The sequence below is a fragment of the Lactuca virosa genome, chromosome 9 (assembly GCF_052849685.1).
Source record: "Lactuca virosa cultivar CGN04683 chromosome 9, Lactuca_virosa_CGN04683_v6, whole genome shotgun sequence".
In the NCBI taxonomy this organism is placed as follows: Eukaryota; Viridiplantae; Streptophyta; class Magnoliopsida; order Asterales; family Asteraceae; genus Lactuca; species Lactuca virosa.
Window position 1 is genome coordinate 101269665 of NC_136434.1, and position 24345 is coordinate 101294009.

At 39.5% G+C, this 24345-nt stretch overlaps 1 protein-coding gene across 1 annotated transcript; it reads left to right on the plus strand.

Moving 5' to 3' along the window:
• Positions 1–18608: 18608 nt before the first annotated feature.
• Positions 18609–22184, plus strand: LOC145137315 (uncharacterized). The gene is made up of 5 exons (XM_079071465.1): positions 18609–18755; positions 18951–19098; positions 20851–21077; positions 21165–21422; positions 21508–22184. Exons 1-5 carry the CDS (start codon positions 18714–18716, stop codon positions 21817–21819), a joined length of 987 nt encoding a protein of 328 aa, XP_078927591.1. The 5' UTR covers positions 18609–18713; the 3' UTR covers positions 21820–22184.
• Positions 22185–24345: the final 2161 nt, after the last annotated feature.

The following is a 24345-nucleotide window of genomic DNA, read 5'->3' on the forward strand; positions in this document are numbered from 1 at the left end:
TACACAGAATACGAACTTAAAGCAATCTTGTATCAAATTAAGCATGCTAGGTATAAACAATCAAACACAAGACATTAACCAACCAGAAAAGTCTAAATTAATATAACCAAAACATGAGTTCCAGCTTCATCTAGCTAACATAAGTAGCTAAATTCAGTTACTCATAGCTAAAATAAAACACATGAGTTCTATTAATAAAGACATAATGAATTGTACCAAATCAAAAGCAAAGTAATGATCTTCTTATTCTTCTCCAATACCAATGCTTGATTTCTCTCTAAATTATTTCTGAAATTCGTCTTCTGGAACTTCTAATCTCCAGCCAACCTCTTAAACACATAAGTGTCAAAGATATATATATATATATATATATATATATATATATATACTTATCATGAATTTTCATTCCACATCGTGGATTACGACTCCACGTTGTGGGCTTGAAAGAATCCTTATCGAGCAAGGATAGAATCCTTATCGGACAAGGATTTCGACTTTGCGCGTACTCATCTTCCAGAATTTTCCATTCCACGTTGTGTAAGAGATGTTCACGACGTCGATCAAGTTGTTTTCGTGGGTTTTCTTTTCTTTAGTCTTCCAAGCCTCCATAGTTCCTTCTTTTATCATTTTTAGTCCTTATTCTTCAAAATGACTTCTTTTAGCTGCAAAATACAATTTAATCTTATAAGTACCATTATTCTATGCAAATAACCAAAATATGTATAAAAATGTATTCAGATATTGCCTAAAAGTATGTATAAAAATTGCAATATCAAAATACCCCACACTTATCCTTTGTTTGCCCTCAAGCAAAACTAATTATTTTTAATTCAAACCTTCATCATTAGCATCACATAGAACAATCAATTTTGAACTCAGCCATTATACCAAGACCTCAATGCGCATATTTGTATCTAAGGTCCTAATAACTTCCCTAATCCTAAATACTCACAATCCTTATGAACCTTCACCCCATTAGCTTATACGATACTCATTTCTACAACCCTCCGAATCAATCCTCATAAATCTTTCTTAACCTCAAGGTATTTTTGGTCAAGCTACCCAAGCATACATAATCTAGAAATTACAACTTTAGATACCACAATGGAGCTCTTGGAATTCTTCACTTCTTTTAATAATTGATATTTAATTTCTTTGAATTCACCACCTTTTTGTTTGATTTTTGGTATCTTCAACTTTTTGATTCTTCAGAATTTTGATTTTTGGATTTCATACTTGACTGCTCCAAAATTCTTTCAACTTTTTGGTAATTTTTTTTTTCAATTTCTCACTTTTTTCGTTCAAATCCTACATTCTTAAGCAAGGGAGCTTAACTTCAACCATTATTGGTTAAAGGTATTAGTCTATGTACAGTGACTACATAAGCTTTCCTGGAGAGATTTCGGGTTTAGGCTGCAAAACATATTATGCCATATAAACTACCCGATTACCTTTTCATATCTCATGAGTTTTCACTAAGACTTAGGAAACCACAAATATACTATAACATGTATTGGCTCAATTAAACATTTGAGCCCGCATTGGATCATACCACATAACACTAGCAACTTAAGTCTAAACTATTACTAGATTCAATTTTTTAGATTATTATTTCAAATCCATTTCTAAATTTTTCAAAATTTTAAATTGTTAATAATTTTCTAGCAATTTACTTTCTCGACCCCTACCCCACACTTATTACATACAATGCCCTCATTGTATGTATAAAATAAATTGATAGCAATAAAAAGGAGAAAAAGGAACAGACTCCCCTGGGTAGAAGTGACGAGATCGATTCTTCACAGTGTGGAAAACTTGAACATCTTGAACTTGGACTTTCTTCAAATATGAACTTGGATCTTTAATAAGAGAAATATGTAAATGTGTCGGCAAAATATGAATCCGAGACTTTAATCTTCAACAAATGTAGTGTAGAAAAGCTTCAAAGCATAATGGACCAATGTAGGAAAGCATACGCCACATCGCATGGTGTAGAGAAGAAGAAAAATGTAACTTCTGCATTCCACGTCGTGGTGTAGGAAGACACGACATGGCTTCGATTAATGTTGTTTTCTGAATTCGTGAATTAAACTCAATCCACGACGTGTTTTTGGTGTCCACGTCGTGGAAACTGGGCATCACATAAAGCACTTCTTCTTTAAATGAGTGTAATGTGAACTTGTGTCTTAATAGATTAAGACCCTTCTTAACTGTATATTTTGTGACTCTTCTCTAACTCGCTTCTCTCTCGATTAACCCCACACTTATCTAAGATTGTGGGTCTCAACTCATAACTCTAAATGACACGACCTCTCTTGAAAACTTCTAACTCTTAACTTCTCGCTCACTAAAACTCACAAAATCTGCAACAAAACAAGTTATAGAAAAGAAAAGGAAATAATCATCCATCATCCAGTTACAAGTTCCAAACAAATAAAAGGATAAACAAACAAGTTAAAAAACCAAATGAAAACATAAAAATAAAAACTAATAATCATCGTCATCGCCTCGAGCTCCACTAGTTCCTACCCCGTCTCCTTGTCTTGTCCATAGCTCTTCCCATGATGGAATATACAGGCAATGAGGTGGTATCGTGGGAGGTCGCTCCATATTCAAATGTATAGATAAAGCATCGAGCATTTGAGTGTTATAGTTGACACCTCCACGAAGATTGTCCAAATATAAACCAACCCGACTATGAAACGGATCGGACGGTATACCACCCTCAAATGGTTGAGGTGGTTGTTGTGGTTGTCCCCTCTCTCCTCGGGGTCTCACATTCCTCCGCCTAGGCCGAGGTTGTTCTACTTGTTGCCCTATTTGTTGTTCTTCATCCTCCGGTGGTATCACATAAACTCCTCCAACATTCACTACAACCCGCATGACACTCAAAACTTGGATAGTTAAGTCACTATCTTGAAAGCGCGTGAGATTCCTAATAAAATTAGGAGTTAAGATGCCATAAGACCGGACAAGTCGGATAACTAAGTGTCCACCCGTGATGGGACTACCGGGTCTAGAGTTAGTTGCATTTCTACCCATAAATCGCGCAAGCATATACGGAATGTCACAAAAAACTCTGGGGGTGATTATGCTCCACAAATGAAACAAGTTTTGAAGAGGCACTTTATCTCCATGATTTTTATGATTGATCGTGAAGGTAATGAGGCGATGAAAAAAATGATACACGGGATTCCAAATTTGTCCTTCGCATGCATCACTAGAATTGTACTTGCGATTCGAAATAGTCCTCTAAAACTGGACATCAAAAATCCTGGAGGTGAAGTCTCGAACACACCCCTACAAGAATAGAACAAAAAATTGTGAGAGTGTATCTTCCTCGGTATAGAGTCCCATGCGCCATGTGAATTCCCGAAGATTGCATTCGCGATACACGCCTCCCAGTCTAAAAGCAAGTGCCCGGTTGTAGTTTGGATCGACGGTCTTATCTCAAAACTCACGGTGGCAAAGAACTCCACTGATAATTTGTAACATCCCCAAAATTCAAGGCCAAAAATTTCATTTATAAGTAAGTTATTACATAAGCAATCAGTACAAAAACGTTCATAATAATATCTCGTGACAAGCCAAAGTGTCAGTCATCAAAACATATTATCATAAAACCATATCAGAGTGAGATCCCAGAGATCTCATGTGCGGAAAACATAGTGTGATGCGCTGCGATCGAGCCGGCTCCTTTCCTTGAAAACAAAGTACCTGAAACCAAAACTGAAAACCGTAAGCACGAAGCTTAGTAAGTTCCCCATATACCACATACCATACCAACCAACTGATCCATACATGCCATACATAGCCAAGAGCCATACATAACCAACATATCCATAATCAAGTAAGGTGCTACGTGCCAAACATAGTCTTGCTAAGGTGCTATGTGCCAAACATAGTCTTGCGGTTATGCCACGGGCCGCACGTGGTCTTCCTGGTCAAGCCTGGGGCCACTCCCTGGGTCTTACAGACAAGTGCCAAGGGCCACCCCCTGGTCTTTCATGCAAGTATCACAAAGACAACTATACAGACTACTCTACTAGGCCACTCCGCATATAGTGTGCCAGGAGCCACCCCCTGGTCTTTCATACACAATAGCATACAGTGCGCCAGGAGCCACCTCCTGGTCTTTCATACATATTGCCTAGGGCTAACCCCCGGGTCTTCCTATCATACATAATAACATATTGTGTGCCAGGAGCCGCTTCCTGGTCTTTCATGCATAATGCCTAGGGCTAACCCCCGGGTCTTCCTATCAAACATAAATCAAATGGGTCGGCATTGTGGCCGTAGACCCATACAAACAGTGAGGAGACTCACCTCGCACTGCTGAACTTTGCTGATAACCCTCTGGCTGCTGCCCGACCACTTTCTGAACCGCTGCTCCACTAGCTCCACGAGCTACTAATATCAATAAAACACTTAGTTCCCAACTGAACTTTAGAAGCCAAACTAAGTCAACTCTGGATAAAGTCAAAGTCCTGGTCAAAGTCAACCTTCCAGTTGACTCGACTCGCCGAGTCAACCCGAAGACTCGCCGAGTCCTTGAACTCAGAAGCTCCCAAAATACGACCCAACTCACCGAGTCACCCCAGGACTCGTCGAGTTCAACGATCCCTGAGTCCCATCCTGTCCAACTCACTGAGTCACCACTCAACTCACTGATCTACGTCTTAACCAGAAGAGGTTGGGGTTCTGCGACCTGACTCGTCGAGTCCAAGAACAGACTCACCGAGTCCTAGGCAATCTTCAACAGACTCGCCGAGTTTTTCTTCCAACTCGCCGAGTCCATGCACATATTCATACAACTCGTCGAGTACACCCATGTGACTCGCCGAGTCTCTCCAGTTCTCAATCCATACAGTGGCTTTTCGAGTCATGCAGGGGCTCCAATCCATAGATCCACTCTCCTACAGTCTATCCCCCACATAAAGTTGCAAACTTTTCGTGAAACCAAGGAGATATAGGCCCAAAACACTCTAGGGCTAGGGTTTAAGACAAAGGGGCTTCACCAATGACTCATTGACTGCTGCTTTAAGACATTCTGGACCATCACAACCCTAGATCTGAAGTAGCAACCTCAGATCTAAGCCCCAAACCCGAAATAGACCTCAATCTTGCCAAAATAACCCCAAATCTCATTCAAGAATAGATCTAGATGCAAAAAGGGTGAAGGTAACAACTTATTACCTCCAAGATGACCTCCCACTGAAGATTAATCCAAATATCTGCAAACCCCCTTGATCCAAGCGTCTTGATCTTCGATATTTCTTCACAAAACCACTTATCCAAGCTCCAAATTGCTTCCAAGGACTCTCACTCACGATTTAGGGTTTATGGATCTCAAAAGGGTAGTAAAGAGGTTGGGGAAGGGATGTAATGTTCTTTAAATAGGGCACAACCCTCGGGATTAGGGTTTTTCTCGTCCAGACCAGACTCGCCGAGTCCACTAGCCGACTCGCCGAGCCGATCACTTACTCTATGCCCCGGATCCCGCTCCGACTCGTCCAGTTCCTCCCTGGACTCGACGAGTTGACTCTTGACTTAGAGCCTTTCCTTTCTTTTCTTGGTCTTTCTGATTCTAGGTGTTACAACACTCCCCTACTTAAACTAGACTTCGTCCTCGAAGTCTGCCACAGCCCACTACCTTACCATCTGGTCGCCACTTTACCACAAGGTACACACTCCGCCCATCCGATCCAAACCCTAAAGATGTCATCTTCAGAATAACCCGTTACTTACTACCTTCGAGTACAACACTTTTATCCAACCGGTAATCATACCGATACTCCTGATACACTTACCCTTGATTCGCAAGGGGTTTACCCTTTTACCCTACACTGTCACTGGCCCTTCTAAGGCACTTTCCACAAGCAACAACCTTCCCAATTTCCTTCGAGGACCGATCCTCTGCTGAAACCGCAATCCCGCCCACTCCCAGTGCCGGCCATCATACCAATACTCACAGAATAACCCCATACAATGCTCCAATGCTGAAAGCTCCACCCAATCGTGAGATTTCAGACAATCCTTCGGGTAGCAGATCCCTCTCTGCTACGTTTAAGGCTCAGAAGAGAACGGCGTCACCGAGCCAAATCCATTACTCTGAGATCATTCGATCCCGCGATGAGCAGCTTAGCATCATCCGATCAGCTCACGGCTTTTCACACCGAATCCCTTACCATCATTCCTGCATGTAGTCTTGTTGACTCCCATCCGCCTACCGGATGAACCGAGACCGCCCTGGTCCCAACTGATCTACCATTACCCGGAATACCGGTCCCCCCATGCCTCCTCGGAGATACGGGCCCCCGCCCACACTCCACGAACTAAGCTACCAATGAATGCCACGACTTACCCGCAGTCTTACACCACTCTTGGTCTCCAAGGACCTACCGCCTTCCAGACCCAATCATAATGTGGCCCACTCACATCCGAGCGGCTGCCCCGTCCTGAACTTAACTATCTGAAATAACCTTGCCACTGAATCACACACCTGATACATTCGCACTAGCGAATAGGGACCGATGAATGCTACGGGCCACCCCGTAGTCTTACTATACTCGCTCTGACAACTAGTGAATGCTACGGCCACCCACATAGTCTTACAACACTTCTGCGCTGCCAGCAAACTAAAGCTACGGGCCACCCCGCAGTCTTGCTAAACCAGTGCTACGGGCCACACCGCAGCCCAACTATACTCACATACGATTGCTACGGGCCACACCGCAGTCTTACTATACTAATGCTACGGGCCACACCGCAGTCTTACTAAACTAATGCTACGGGCCACACCGCAGTCTAACTATCCTCACATACGATTGCTACGGGCCACACCGCAGTCTTACCACACTTCGACGCTATCTGCTAACCATTGCTACGGACCGCCCTGCAGTCTTACCACACTCTTCTTACTATTTGTCCACTGGAGAATGCTACGGCCATCCAGTAGTCTGACAACACCCTTCCACACCGACTGGCTGCTAGTGGATGCTACGACTAACCCATAGTCGGGCATACAAGCACAATATAGTACCCCCCAAGTGGTACTCATGTCCCAACTGGAACTCCCAACCGGTTCCTCTTCAATCTGCTACCAGACATCTCGAGAATAAGGTCTCCCAATTGGCAAGTTTTCCAAACTTCCAATTTACACTGTCCTCAATTCATACAGCCACCTGGGCCGTGTTTCTTCCTGACAGGAGAGCGAGACTTATCCTAGTTTCAAAACCGCTTCTGCTCCCATATCACGATTGTTTCTCTCCCACTTAGCTTCAGCTAAGTCTTTACTGCACGCGAAAACCCGAGGATTTCCATTCCTTCCTCCCTTGCACAAAAGGCATGATAACTACCATCGCCTTGATGTCGCTAGCGATCCATCACTCGTCCGCTCCAAATACCGCTTTTGGTCATAAACGAGATAATATTGGACACTTCGAACCCGAAGTGAGGGATGACCCTACACTAGCTACTAATAGTTCCCGGTATGCAAATTGGCATATGGCAATTCTGAAAGTACAATCCGAATACAAGCAGAGAGACAAATCACACATACTATCATCTGAGTCCAGGGTAAGAACAACCCTAATACACATAGAATCGAAAATAGCCATAGATACGTACCTGCAACATTCCCTGCTGTAATCCAAATCTCCCTCATCTGTCACTACAAGGCCCTACCCTCTCACCCATCCGAAATCCTGGAAGTTGTCAGGGCAGACGTACTCCCTGCTCCTCCCCTCACCGTCGGGCAGTCGGCCTTCTTGTGTCCCACCTTATTGCAGTGAAAACATAATGGGCTTGCCCCCCGTGGGCAGTCCCTGCTGACGTGACCATCACTGCCACACTTGTAGCAGCCTGAACCCCTGGAACGACAAACTCCCTCGTGTGGTTTCCCGCACGTGCTGCACTGACTTCAGACCTGCCGACCTACTAATCGCTGATATGAAGTCTTGAGTCTCTTCCCGGGACCCTCCAAAGTATACGTCTGATCCGACCTCCTCTTCGTAATGTGATCCAAATCAATCTCCCTTTCCCGCGCCCTGGCAATCATAGAGTCCAGGGTCGGGCATGCCGAGAAGCTGACATGCTCCCGAATATCAGCTCTCTACATATCATGATAGCGGGTCCTCTGCATCTCATCATCCCCTGCATACTGAGGCACCAATAAGGCCCTCTCCCGAAACTTGGCGGTAATCTCCGCCACCGACTCTGTCGTCTGTCTCATATCTAGGAACTCCATGGCCAGCTGCTGAAGCTCCACCACCGGCGCAAACTCCGCCCTAAACCTGGCCACAAAGTCTGACCAGGTCATAGCCTCGACGACCGAGGCTCCCAATGAGTCACCAACCGACTCCCACCAATCTCTGGCTCTGTCTCTCAAACATCCCACCGCAAAGCGGACCTTCGACCCCTCCGGGCAGAAGCTCGTCAACTGTACAGACTCAATGTCTGCGATCCATTTCCTGGCAGCAATGGGGTCCTTCGCCCTATGAAAATCCGACGCACCACTCCCTCTGAAGTCCTTGAAGGACAGTACGCGTGTACTCGCCTGGCCAGACGCCAAATCACTCCTGAAAGCTCAGAGATGATCCTCCATCAGCTCAATGATCCCCTCCTTGATCGACCCGAAAATCATCGGGGTCGCCTCAAGGATGCCTCTCGTAATCTCAGACGCGATGAACTCGCATAACCCATCACCAACTTGCTCGGATCCCGCGCCCGAGCCCGAACCTGATCCAGATCCAGAGCCTCCTGCTCCATGTCGCGTGGTCACCATACTCGAGATAAACACGTAAATGTCCGGATCAAAACATACCGCGAGAGGTCTCACACATTATCCAAGATTCCTGGTTCCATCTCGGCCCTCCTTGACTCGAGTACGGATCCTCTGCTTCCAGTAGTACGGGCCCATACTACCTTCCACATCTATCCGTACTTTCCTCAAGGGTTGCTTCAACTTCACTAAGTCCCTTTCACTACTACTAACACTGCTCCTAGCACTACACCCATCACTCAGAGTCCCACAAAGCACACAGCAAGTAGCACTCAGAAAAAAGGGAAATCTAACCAGAACATAATCAAGCAATTCTATCCACACAACAAGAATCTGTACTAGCATGCAATCCTCATAAGCTGAAGCACATAAAGCAGGCACATAAGGCATCATTCCTAGATCCTTAGTCCTATTCTAGCATGCTGTTCTACTGAAACTGATAAACATAATATAAATTTGTATGGGTATCTTGGGGTAAACTTACTTGAGCTCGGCTGATTGCACGCATCACACACTTTGTTCTTCTCAAAGTTATTTTCTCCTTTCAGATTCTTTTCAAACTCATCATTTTTTTTATAAAAATGGTTTTCCTTTTGAAAATTTTCATACCAAGCCCTTAGTTTGAGTTCAGACACACCTAAGAGTATGTTCGAATCCCTCAAACCAAGGCTCTGATACCAACTTGTAACATCCCCAAAATTCAAGGCCAAAAATTTCATTTATAAGTAAGTTATTACATAAGCCATCAGTACAAAAACGTTCATAATAATATCTCGTGACAAGCCAAAGTGTCAGTCATCAAAACATATTATCATAAAACCATATCAGAGTGTGATCCCAGAGATCTCATGTGCGGAAACATAGTGTGATGCACTGCGATCGAGCCAGCTCCTTTCCTTGAAAACAAAGTACCTGAAACCAAAACTGAAAACCGTAAGCACGAAGCTTAGTGAGTTCCCCAGATACCACATACCATACCAACCAACTGATCCATACATGCCATACATAGCCAAGAGCCATACATAACCAACATATCCATAATCAAGTAAGGTGTTACGTGCCAAACATAGTCTTGCTAAGGTGCTATGTGCTAAACATAGTCTTGCGGTTATGTCACAGGCCACACGTGGTCTTCTTGGTCAAGCCTGGGTCCACTCCCTGGGTCTTAAAGACAAGTGCCAAGGGCTACCCCCTGGTCTTTCATGCAAGTATCACAAAGACAACTATACAGGCTACTCTACTAGGCCACTCCGCATATAGTGTGCCAGGAGCCACCCCCTGGTCTTTCATACACAATAGCATACAGTGCGCCAGGAGCCACCTCCTGGTCTTTCATACATATTGCCTAGGGCTAACCCCCGGGTCTTCCTATCATACATAATAACATACTGTGTGCCAGGAGCCGCCTCCTGGTCTTTCATGCATAATGCCTAGGGCTAACCCCCGGGTCTTCCTATCAAACATAAATCAAATGGGTCGGCATTGTAGTCGTAGACCCATACAAACAGTGAGGAGACTCACCTCGCACTGCTGAACTTTGCTGATAACCCTCTGGCTGCTGCCCGACCACTTTCTGAACCGCTGCTCCACTAGCTCCCCGAGCTACTAATATCAATAAAACACTTAGTTCCCAACTGAACTTTAGAAGCCAAACTAAGTCAACTCTGGATAAAGTCAAAGTCCTGGTCAAAGTCAACCTTCCAGTTGACTCGACTCGCCGAGTCAACCCGAAGACTCGCCGAGTCCTTGAACTCAGAAGCTCCCAAAATACGACCCAACTCGCCGAGTCACCCCAGGACTCGTCGAGTTCAACGATCCCTGAGTCCCATCCTGTCCAACTCATTGAGTCACCACTCAACTCACTGATCTGCGTCTTAACCATAAGAGGTTGGGGTTCTGCGACCTGACTCGTCGAGTCCAAGAACAGACTCACCGAGTCCTAGGCAATCTTCAACAGACTCGCCGAGTTGTTCTTCCAACTCGCCGAGTCCATGCACATATTCATACAACTCGTCGAGTACACCCATGTGACTCGCCGAGTCTCTCCAGTTCTCAATCCATACAGTGGCTTTTCGAGTCATGCAGGGGCTCCAATCCGTAGATCCACTCTCCTACAGTCTATCCCCCACATAAAGTTGCAAACTTTACGTGAAACCAAGGATATATAGGCCCAAAACACTCTAGGGCTAGGGTTTAAGACAAAGAGGCTTCACCAATGACTCATTGACTGCTGCTTTAAGACATTCTGGACCATCACAACCCTAGATCTGAAGTAGCAACCTCAGATCTAAGCCCCAAACCCGAAATAGACCTCAATCTTGCCAAAATAACCCCAAATCTCATTCAAGAATAGATCTAGATGCAAAAAGGGTGAAGGTAACAACTTATTACCTCCAAGATGACCTCCCACTGAAGATTAATCAAAATATCTGCAAACTCCCTTGATCCAAGCGTCTTGATCTTCAATATTTCTTCACAAAACCACTTAGCCAAGCTCCAAATTGCTTCCAAGGACTCTCACTCACGATTTAGGGTTTATGGATCTCAAAAGGGTAGTAAAGAGGCTGGGGAAGGGATGTAATGTTCTTTAAATAGGGCACAACCCTCGGGATTAGGGTTTTTCTCGTCCAGACCGGACTCGCCGAGTCCACTAGCCGACTCGCCGAGTCGGTCACTTACTCTATGCCCCGGATCCCGCTCCGACTCATCGAGTTCCTCCCTGGACTCGACGAGTTGACTCTTGACTTAGAGCCTTTTGCTTTCTTTTCTTGGTCTTTCTGATTCTGGGTGTTACATAATTCCCGGTAAATGGGTTCTTGAATAGAAAATAGATTCCTCCACCCGTTGCAAGTAAATGAAAAGCCATCCCCCACAAACACTTTTGTCCAATATCTCTCCAACTCCATAACCAGACCAACCCCGCGTAACCACGCTCAATCCACAGTGGGAGCAACTACAAACTCACGGTTATATAACCATCCCAAACGATTTTCATAATTATTCAACATTGCACGGGAAAGATTTTACGGAAACCGGTATAGCGGGTGAATACTTGCCACATCAATAGGGTCTTGTGCTTAAGGAACTTCCCTTCGAGGACCCATTTTTCCTGAAATGACCAACAACAAACAAAACAAACCAAAACAACCAAGATATCAAACTGAAAAGCAAATCAGGAAACTGGTCGCCCAGTTTCCACGTCGTGGGTTTCATCTCCACGTCGTGGACCTAGTTCGAGACGGGATTCTGGAACGGTCCAACTGTGGTCAAAATTTATCTAAAATCTCACTTGGGGTTTGTTTATTTCATCAATCTATGGCCTTATATCACACATGCATTCGAAAACAACCAACCAATGGACTCAATTTGGGTATTTCATCTCTAAAGAAACCCTAACCACCAAATGCATAAAATGTGAAGAAAACTATAAGATTAGTGGATGTAATACTTACCAAATATTGTTAGGAGACAAAGTATGCAAGAATTTTTGGAAGAAAATGATAGAAAGTGGCAGAAAATCGAGTGTGGAGCTTGAGCTTTTCGTCCGTGCGGGTAAAGAGTAAACAAATGGGGAATGGTCAAACTGTTTAGTATAAACTGGTCCCCCCCCCTCCCCGTGCTTTTTAAAGTCCACGTCGTGGGCTCGTATGATGGGCCGAGACTAATCGAGCTACTTCCTTTTTCCACGAGGTGGGATTTTAACCCATGATATGGAATTGAGGTTTTATACTTCAAATGTCCATTTTTAATATAAAAAACTTAATTTATTTTTCCACTAAATTTTTTTTAGGACCCCACACTTGATTTTCACCAATTTCTTAAATAATTAAGACAATTCAATGATTAATTATCCTACAAATGAACTAAAAGAAATTAAACTAAGTTCAAAAATGAAAAGAAATTCAAACCAAGCTCGGGTTGCCTCCCGAGAAGTGCTTCTTTTTATTGGAGTCATAAGCCAGACTCCGTGCCACCTTACATTGAATTTTTCGAAGTATCCATCACCATTTGCACCTTTTGCTCCTTCCATTTCCTTTTATATGCTTGGACTCGTCTAAGATAAGCCTTTTTGGAATTTTCTTTCTTACCCTTCGCATTACCTTCTTTGAGCTTTCTTTTAATTCCCTTATTTTCCATATGTTTAACTTCTTCATTTTTAAGCTCCACGGGCACCATCCTCTTTTCAACAATTGAACTCCTTAAATTAGAAGTAACATCTTCTTCATCACTGGACACCAATTCTTCACTATCTGTACTCACCCAAGATGTTGGAGTATTATAAGCAATAACTTCAAAGACCATAGGAACAGATGCTCTCGGTTTGGTGTGGTTGACTTGTCGAATCTCTTCTTCCATAAGCTTTTCTAACTCTTCAAGTTCATTTTCTTCATCGACATTGAAAATTTCACCGTGAATATCATTCCCTTGGAAACCATCTTCTACTCCAAAAGTAGCTACATCATCTCCAACTCTCAAGGTAAGTTTGGATTCGCGAATATCAACCAAGGCTTTAGCAGTATTTAGTAAAGGGTGACCAAAAATAATTGGGACATTGTTGTCTTCTTTCATGTCTAACACGACAAAGTACATTGGAAACACGAATTTCCTAATTTTTACTAAAATATCTTCCACAATACCCCTAGGATGTGTCACTGAATGATTGCCATGTGAATTGTCATTCTTGTAGCCTTCAACTTTGGAATATTGAGCTTTTGATAAAATGAGTAAGGCATTATATTTATGCTAGCCCCTGAATAAGCTAAAGCATACGTCTTCAAATTATTCCCAAATTCACATGGAAGAGTGAGGCGTTCAGGATCTCCCATCTTCTTCGGTAACTCTCCCATTATCACTTTAGAACTCTGCTCACTTAGAATCACATTGGAATTCTTCTGTAGCTGCTGGCGAGTATTGATTAAATCTTGCAAAAACTTGGCATACTCGGGAAATTTAGATAACGAATCAATGAAAGGGGTATTTATTGGAATACCCTTCACTTATTGCCTAAACTTCAAATGGTCCTGTTCCAGTGGATGGATATTAGCTCGGGAAGGAAACGGTAAAGGGGCGGTCCAACCTTGTATTGTAGGTCTTGTGTGTATGCATTGTATGTGTATTGTTATGTATGGTATTTTGGGGGAACTCGTTAAGCTTTGGCTTACACTTGTGGATTAAACGTTTTTCGGGTACTTTATCGGTTCGTGGGAAGGCGAAGGCGTGATTGTACGCACCCATCAGTAGTTTAATGATTTGAGATTTCGTGATGCTTTTCTTTATAACTCTGAATCTAAACTATGGTTTACGAACAAGGGGTTTTGTCTTGATCATATCTTTAAGAAATGCGTATTTACCCTAGTTTAAAAATGAAAAAATTATTATAAAAATTGGGATGTTACAGGTATCCAAATCAAAAATCTATTTTAGAAAAATAACTCACTCAATGCAATTGATCAAATAGATCATCAATCTTGGGTAAGAGATGTCTTCTTGATGATCACTTTTTGAAGTCACGTGTCACACCCCAAAACCGAAATGGCGGAAACGTTCTGGGGTGGAGGACGTCATGTGTAGCATCACAACCAATGAATAATAGCAATCATAGCAACACAACCATTACAGTGAATACTTAAATAAAAATGTTTACATCAGTTTGAAACTTTGTCTGAAACTTGTTTGAATTACATCAAATAGCTTTGTAAGGTATAAACATAAAACTCTTATTGCTCCAGCTTCTCAAAAATCCAGCAAGTACCTGTCTACTGATTTCCTGAGAATACAAGCAGTTTAAAAATATCAGCATAAAGCTGGTGAGTTCATAAGCGGTATTTTGTAATGAAAACTTGTTGATGAGCTCGCAAAGGTGTTCGTAAAGTTTCAAGAAAATCCGATATTTTCTTTAGTGAAAATGTAGTGTTTTCAATTCTGTATAAAACCATGAATGTTCATTACTGAAAACTATAGTGATATGTGAAAATAATGCTTCATGTGACTAGCTAATGCTAATCATGATGCATAAGTATTTCGTACGTGAAACCATTGTATGATCGATTCTGTTTGAAAACCCTGGAAATTCTCCAGTTGTAGTGTGTATTAGTTCTATTTAGTAAAATAAAACTGTTGAAGAATGACAGTTTGTAAACCAAGAGTGATTTATACATATTGTGAGTCGTATAACCATACTTGATATGACTAGAGACCTTTCCAACATTCTTCAGGCGTCGAGTTAAATGACATTTGTCACACTAGGCATGCCTGCCCAACTGTAGCTAGCAATTCGGGTGTGGGATTGTCAGTCCCGAATAGATCTATTCACAAATCTCACGCTCTCCCTCCAGGAGACTCTGGTTATACTATGATAGGATTTATCCCTGTACACCTAAGGGTACAGTATTGAAGTAGCGCCTCACAGTATCGTACAATCTAGTTTACATGTAGTGTAGTAGCATTCTACCATAGTGAAAATCTGTATGTATACCGTATGTAGTGATAATTACAGTTATGAATACCATGATAAAGTAGTCATGTAAACTGTAAACTGTAAACTGTTTCTGTCTTAGTGTATATGTTTAGTAGTGAAAGTTTCTGTACTTGTTACGTTTAGAAAATCCCAAACTATACCGATTATAGTTTGCATGTATAACGTAGTGAATATCGAGTCCGGAAAAACTATGCAATTTTAGTGAAAACGTCCCTTATGCTCAACACAGTACAAAGGGGTTAAAGTATGAGAATTGCATGAGTTTTGAAAACATTTATGTTTAGCTAGTATTCCCCCCTGAAAACATTAAAAACATGGAAAATGTAGGGGAATGAACTCACCTGTAGCGGGCGATACGACTGAAAGATCGGTGTAGGATGTTAGGTGTCAAGTGAAGACTTGAGCACACACACGAATCCTAATTAGCATATAAGGACACATATATGAATAAGATTAGAGTTTATACAACTAATTGTGAAAGGTAACACCTTATTTGGACTAGGAAACTCTAAGATTGAAGGATATGAATCACATATGATTGCATATTAGGGGTGTACGACCACTCAAAGGAGTTTACGGCCATAATGGCATGACCAAGGGAGTTTACTGCCCATGAGTTTACGGCCGTAAACTCATGATACTTTCATATGGGTGTTTTAAAGGGCAAAAAGTATTGAAGAAGGGTTCTAGGTTCATGTCCAAGCCTTAGGAAGAGTTTAAGGTCCAATTTACACTCCAAACTAGGGTTTACGGCCAAGGGAGATGCTATTGGCCGTAAACACCTCATGTTCTTGGAAAAGCTTGATTTCAAGGCTAGCATTTTGAATCTTAACTAGATAACAAGTATAGGGAAGTTATACTTACGATTTGAAGGCAAAGGAGGGTGTTTTCGGCCTAAAACACCTTAGTGTTCTTGATGTTCTTGAGAGAGTTTTCGAGTTCCAAGCCTTAGAAATGGAAAAAGTACAGAAAAATGGACCAAGCATCATACTTATAGGCTGGAGTTTACGACCATCATGAGTTTACTGCCATCATGAGTTTACGGCCGTAAACTCTTGGTCCTGGCCGTAAACTCCTCATTTGAGGGTTTATGGCTTGATCAATGGTTTGGAACTTTAGTTGACCCATTCTAACACTTGGTCCCTTGATGTACTAAGCTTAGAATGCTCAAACAGACTTTAAACAGTGCTAAAAGTTAGCATAAACAAGTCTGACTTTGATTGAAGTGAATAGTTTGTACAAGATAGAAATTTCAGGTTGTCACATCACGGTAGTCAATACACATTCTCATGGATTATTCTTTCATTTCAACAAAAAAATTGGAGTTCCCCAACGTGAGGTGCTCGGTATCACAAAACCTTTTTCTAACAACTATTGCAAGGCACGAGTGATTGCTAATGTCATAGTCAACAACCTGATATTGATTGTGACGAGACATTTAGCCTGATTGTCAAACCTGCCACCATATCGATTGTGCATGCTCTTGTTGTATCTCACAGCTGGCATGTTGATCAACTTGGTGTGAATAATGTTTTTTCTTTACGAACATCATCAGGAGATTGTATATATGCATCAAAAACTAGGATTTAAGCGTTTTCCCTTTTCTGATCATGTTTGTCTTCATCAAAGATCTCTTTGCGGTCCCAAAAAGGCATCACACACATGATTTCACATGTTTGCATAACTTATTATTTGTCTTGAATTCGTACAAAACTATTATGATTCCTCGATATTACCTATATATAGGGTCCACATATTGCATATCTTATGTTGTACGTTGATGACATTGTCTTGATTGCCTCATCAACTAACTTTTTATAGAGAATTTTAGTTACATTTAAGGACAATTTTCCATATTTGACCTTAGGAATCTCAACTTATTTTTGGGAAATTTTTTTACTCATGATCGTTGAGTTTTACATAACTAGCCTTAGTGAATCCGAACCTCCGATCTCTTATCCTGCTTTATATCAGAGTCTTGTTGATGCCCTACAAGATACTTTATGTTCATTCGACATGACATTACTTATTTGGTTCACCAAATCTATTATATATGCATGATCTTTTACTTATAGACGATCTATATTTGGCTAATGTGTATTTCTTGGTGCCCTACAATACTTTATGTTCACTCAATCCTCGTGAGCCTCACTTTGGGCATGATGTCCTACTTCTAAAATATCTACATTGAGATACTATGTATTTCTTGGTTTGGATATTTTTTCTTGGTCCTTTAAACGTCAAGGGGCCGTTTCTAGATCTAGTGCAGAAGGAGTATTTTGACGTTGCCAACTTGTTGCATAGACATTGGATTTGCAACCTCCTTCATGAACTTCATCAAGCGGTCATCACCACCACGATTGTTTATTGTGATAATGGTAGCGGCATTTGTCTTTCCTCCAATCTGATTTAAAATTAACAAACCAAACATATTGAGATCGATAATCATTTTGTACGTGATAAAGTTATAATGGGTCAACTGTGGGTGTTACATGTCCCTTCATCATCTGTATGCAGACAATTTCCCCAATGGACTACCTTCCATATTATTTCTTAATATCTAATTTTGAATGTTCGGATCTCTCATGTCGGTTGGGGGTGTATTATTATTGTGTATTTTGTTTTTTCTATCTTTGTATTCTCCCTAGTAGTCTCGGACCTAGTAAACCCACAATATAAAAAAAATGTTCTTTAATGAGAAAGAGAAGATAAAAAAAATATAATCAATGCTAAGGTATCATTTACAATCTATACATATTCATTGTGGTGTTATTTTGACTTATTCTCATTGTGGTGTTATTTTGACTTATTTATCTCTTTATATGTGACATTGTCCTATCTAATGGAGAGCGTTACCTTTTATCAATAATAGAGCTTGAAAGTTTGGTTATAGTGTTTATTTTATTGAAGAAACAATTTCTCTTTAGATAATGAATTTATATTAAAACTTTCACACATCATTATTGACTATATTAAAACTTTCACCAACTTTGCTCTCTGTATTGCTTACTCTTTATAACGGTTGACTCCTTGAAGCCATTGGTTAATGGTTCATTTTCGCGCATATAATTTATCATCCAATTCACCAATAATTTTTTATATAGAATAGGAAAATATATAATATTATGCCATTTGTTGCGTCAACCCATATATAAATCACTAATGATAAATAAGGCATTATGAAAGACTACATTAAGATGTGAAAATTAAACACACAAATTAATACTATAATATCATACAACAAACGTGATATCGATTCAGACTTCCACTTGAGATTTAAAACTTAAAAGAATTTAAAATAACAGAAGTTTGAACTATTTACTGTTCAGCGAATAATATCGGACCCACAGACCATGAAACAGCCTTTTTCGATCCTATAAAAATCATTCCTTAACCCATACTCGATTCATAGCTCTTCTTATTCCGAGAGATCCGGTTCAAGCAATAGTCACCATGGTTAAAGCAATTAGGGTTTATGAACACGGTGGACCTGAGGTGACTTTCTTCATCGATCCTTTTGTAAAATAGTAGAAACTGATCAGACGATCAGTCCTGTGGTTTAATTCCACCATTGTTACATCTGGTTATATTCTGCATGCTCTGAATTCAAAAACATGTTTGCTATATATCGATATTCAATTAAATCAATTAGTTTGGTTTGTTTATATATTAATGCAAACACTGTTACAGGTTATGAAATGGGAGGATGTGGATATAGGAGAACCAAAAAGCGGAGAAATCAAAGTGAAAAACAAGGCGATTGGAGTAAACTATTTGGATGTTTATATGCGTAGAGGTTTAATCCCTAGTTTATGTCCTCCACTGACTTTCACACCAGGTGCTTATTTTAACTTTTAATTATTCTAATAATTCTTTCGTATGATCTTATTACAAACTTATGCGATGATCATGCATGATTTTAATTGTTATACTAATTGAAAACTAAAAAGAACTATACAAATTTGTAAGTATTGAAAACTGAAAAGAACTATAAAATCAAAAAAGCAGAAGGTGATAATGGATGGAGGCAGTGGTTGTGTTCATGGCAGTGGGTTATAAATTAATTATTCTTAAATTTTTATTATATTCTTTTTTTATTTACATGAAACATTTTGTTTTCGTTCAATTTAATGTAAATGATCATTTTCCTTTTTTAAAGATAAATCTAATTTACTCATAACCTTCAAAAAAAAAAAAAAAAAAAACTACTCCTTAATCTATAAGATCACTAGTTGTAAGACTCGTATATTATACGGGTTGATTAAAACAAAATGTTAAATAGGAACGATTAAATGAGAAATTTATTTGAATTTGAAATTTGAAATTTGATATAAATGAAAATTATGAGAAAAAAAAAACATGCATTGCAAAAAATAAATAAATTAAAATTATATGTTTAGTTATCAGACATGTGTACTAAACGGGTTAATAATAACAAAATGTTAAACACAAAGGTTTAAACTGTAAATTTATTTAAAATTGAAGTTGAAATTTAAAATTTAAAAATTGAAATTAATAGTATGGTAGGTTTAATTTGTGGAAACTAAATTAATGATATATTATAGAAAAAAAAGTTGAATTAAACTTAATATATTTTAAGGGTTGTGCTATAAGTACCCCTTATCCAAATTTACCCCCTTAAAATCAATCAATTTTTTGACATTTGATTTGACATCATTTTTTTATTTTTTTTTCTTTTGTTGTTTTTTTTCCTATTTTGTTTTTTTTGTTTTTTTTAATTCTTTTATTATTATTATTATTATTATTATTATTATTATTATTATTATTATCGCACAAAATTTTAACATTCGGACGACATTATAAATTCGAACGACTATATAAAATCGGTTATTAATATTTTTTTATATTTTAATATTAATATTATTATTGTTATTATTATTATAAATACGAACGGCTATATAAAATCGGAAACATAGTATAGTGCTCAACTAAAATATTTCAATCCGCATAACGCACCATACAATTGTAATATCGTACCAATTAATATCCATAATTAATAGGGACAAACTTTGTTTTTGTTCCGATTTTATATAGTCATTCAAATTTATAATGCCCGATTTATAAAATGGTATTCGAAATTTATAATAATAATAATATTAATAGTAAATTATAAAAAATATTTAAAAACCGACTTCATATAGCCGTTCGAATTTTTAATTTCGTCCAAATGTTAAAATTTTATGTGAAGTTTATAATAATAATAATAAATTAAAAAAGAATTTAAAACAACAAAGAAACAAAATAGGAAAAAAAAATCAAAAAATAACAACAAAACACAAAAAATCAGGGATAGAATTGGAAAAAGAGGGGTTCTTTTAGAATTGGAAAAAGAGCCGGTTCTTTTAGAAAACCCCATATTTTAAACGATCACTGTATAGTTATGCTTTGGAAAGAGTAAAAGTTCTCTACTAATGAGCTGAGCACATGTGCTTCTCTAAAAAGCAACAATTATTTGTGTATTATTTAATTAATCTATTGTCGCGTATATATTTGTATACGAATATTTGTTTTTCAATCATCTATCATGAAAATATGGTTGAAATTCAGCGAATCTGCCGTTAATATTTAGGTATGGAGGCAGCCGGAGTTGTAATAAGCCTTGGTCCTGACGTCACTACATGTAAAGTTGGAGATTACGTGGCTTACGCTGGCTTTCCTGTCTGCGCTTACACCGAAGAAATGATACTTCCTGCAGATAGAGTCGTACCAGTTCCTCCTTCAATTGATCCTATTGTAGCAGCTGCTGTGCTTTTTAAGGGACTCACAGCTCAAGTTCTGGTTCGCAGTTGTTTTCAGGTGATCGAATTTTGCTTTTAGATGCCAATAAAATGTCATTGGCAATCTATATATAATGTGACTCAGTATAGTAAATTTTGAAAACAGATTGGACCCGAGCACACGATCCTTGTCCATGCAGCTGCGGGTGGAGTCGGGTCATTGGTGTGTCAATGGGCAAACGTGCTAGGTGCAACCGTGATTGGAACCGTTTCAAATGAAGTGAAAGCGGTGCAAGCTAAGGAAGATGGATGCCACCATGTCATTATCTACAAACAAGAAGACATTGTTGATCGTGTTATGGAGATCACATCAGGAAAAGGAGTTGATATTGCCTATGATTCTATTGGGAAAGACACATTTGAGGTAATAATTTATAATTTTAATTAAAGGGTTAAATATACAAGAAACAACAATGTGTTTATTACAATATCATACTTTCTTTTTGAAGAAATCGGCGGCATGCTTAAGATTTCGTGGATACATGGTTTCATTTGGATTTGCATCTGGCTCACCCGAGCCTGTAAAATTCAGTGTGTTTTCGGATAAATGTTTGCACTTCACAATTCCATCCATGATGCTCTACACAAAAGCACGAGAAGACCTCCTTGCAGCTTCGGAGGAACTATTTGATAATGTTGCAAAAGGAGTTTTACGTGTTCGAGCAAATCACAAGTACCCTTTATCGCAAGTGGCTCAAGCTCATTTGGACCTTGAGGATCGGAAAACAACCGGGTCCGTTGTTTTGATACCCGATAACTAATATTTATATGTTGTTTAAGCAAATCCACATAGTTCGTCCAAGAGTGTAGTTTCATTTGGTTGGTTTTATACATGAGTCAATATTTCACGAGTTTTAACGACCAAATTATGGGGCACATTTGAATATTATAGTCCATAGATAAAAAAAAAGATGATGAATAAGCCTAAACCTAGAATACTCAGATTTGCCCCATAATTTACTATTCAAGTATGCAATAATTCATACATGTTGATTGTGGTGATATGTTGACTTTTTGGTGTCTTGTTTGTCATTTTGTTCCATGTAATGGAGAGCGTTACCCTCTACCAATAATGGATCTGTCTTTTTACGAACAATCAATAATGGATCTTGAAATTTTGACTAAAGTTTTTATTTTGTGGAAGAAAAAGTACTTTAGAGTTTAGATAATTATTTTATATTAACGCTTTCATACATATTTATTATATATATAATTAGAAGCTTATTGTCACGGATTTAAATTCAGCACCACTCTTTTTGACCTTGCATGTGTGGTATCCGAGGTCCCTATAAAACCATGAGATCAACCTACCTAGATACGGATGAAAACTGGTTCCACCATGTCTTTGACTCATTGAGGTGACATTAGTCCTCGACCAATTGTGTCCAACCCGCTACAGTCTCCTTCACAGTCAATCCCTCTACAAATTACAACTCTGTCAAATGGCAGTGACTAGACTAACATCGCCCTTATAGAACTAATATGGCCCCTTTATATCTTAAAGGCAAGCTAACCAACAACATGGTCTTCCTTTTATTCGGTCTTCACGGTCACGCCAAGTCTAGGCCGTAACATTCTCACACCGCGAAAATACAGCATGTCCTCGCGCGGGAGGAGTATAACTTTTCTTCCTTCCAGTTGATCAACATCGTGTATAGTTGCACATCGCACTCCTTGATCTTTACCACAAACGCATCGGGTTAGAGATCAGCATGTGGCCACCCTTAACCTACTCTTAGACTTACGTAAGGAGGTGGAATAGTCCACAGTAGGTTGCCCGTCTAGGCGACCGACCCGCTATCCTACCTCTACGGACCTTATAAAAGTACGCACCTGACTCTATGTATGTCTCACTTGCTCGAACACGACTTTGATACCACTTGTCATTAACTTAAAAATGACACCACTCATTGCTCGTGTGTTGTCCCGAGGCTCCTCATAAAACCACAAGACCAACCTACCTAGATACATATGCCAACTAGTTTCGTGTTGCCTTGGGCTCATTAGCGAGGCGACATTAGCCCCCGACCAGTTGTTTCTAACTCGCTAGCTATGTTCCCCTTCACAGTCAAGCCATCTAGTAATTACGACTCGGTCATCCAGTAGCGACTAGACTAACAATATATGCTCTTATGGAAGTAATATGCCCCCTTTAGATCTTAACGGCAAGCTAACCAACGACATGGTCTTCATTTTCTTCGATCTTCACGGTCACACCAAGTCTGGGTTGTAACATTATGGTAAACTCTGCTCTCGATATTGATTTTAATATTTACGACCATTTACTCTAAAATTGTAGGTTATAAAACCCATCAATGACAATTATTTTGTAAGTGTCTATGTTTATTTAATATTACGCAAGTTCTATATAATCCAATGGTTTCAGAAAGAATCAAATATTGTTTACTAAGTCAAACTATATGTTCGTAATTTTATATACGATCAAACTCGCAATAAAATTTTATATATAATAAAAACAATAATATCATACCGTTATCGTTATATATATATATATATATATATATATATATATATATATATATATATATATATATATATATAGAGGGTCCGGTTCCTATGAAGACTCATTTTAAATTGAGGACTCGTGAGAATACCTTAAAAAAAATTGAAAAAAAATCTAAAAAAAAATACAAATCATAAAATCGAGCTTAGACCTATGCCCGGGAGAAAAAAAATTGGAAAAAAAAATTGCATCATTAAAATTGATCCATGATTCATTTTTAATTTTTTTATTTTGCATCATTATGATCCATTATTCAATTTTAATTAAAAATTAAAAGTTACACTTGAATAAAAATAAGTGTAACTTAACTTACAGAGTTTCTTAGAGAAAACATGGAAATTGTGAGGGCAGAATCTCGATTTGAAAGATCTATGTCTTAGATGCTCTAGGAGATCGCTAAAGTAGCCGGAAACGAGAAAGTATCGGGACTAGAGGGTGGAAGGTGTTCCAGAGGATTTGAGCAGAAATAGTGAGAGGAGAATGTTGTAATCGAAGGTATATATAGGGTAATTTTGCATGCGCATCGCATGCTTGGCTGGTGCGCGTCGTGCACTTGGTCGGGGCAGGTGACATGGCTCCATTCGTTGCTCAACACATGGAGGATAACAGGTGGAGTGCCAGTGCACGCCGCACACCCTGTTGTTGCGTGCGAACGCACGCACGTATTTTCAGTTTCTTCAAAAATTCATATCTTCTTCATACGAGCTCCACTTTCAACGTTCTTTATATCCACGTGTAGCTATTTTCGATATCTACAACTTTC

Excerpts from the sequence above, each read along its gene's own strand:
- LOC145137315 (XM_079071465.1), top strand. The coding sequence starts at position 18,714 with ATGGTTAAAGCAATTAGGGTTTATGAACACGGTGGACCTGAG. Across the intron at positions 21,078-21,164 it reads TGGTTCGCAGTTGTTTTCAG|ATTGGACCCGAGCACACGAT; the intron begins GTGATCGAATTT and ends TTTTGAAAACAG. Across the intron at positions 21,423-21,507 it reads TTGGGAAAGACACATTTGAG|AAATCGGCGGCATGCTTAAG; the intron begins GTAATAATTTAT and ends TTCTTTTTGAAG.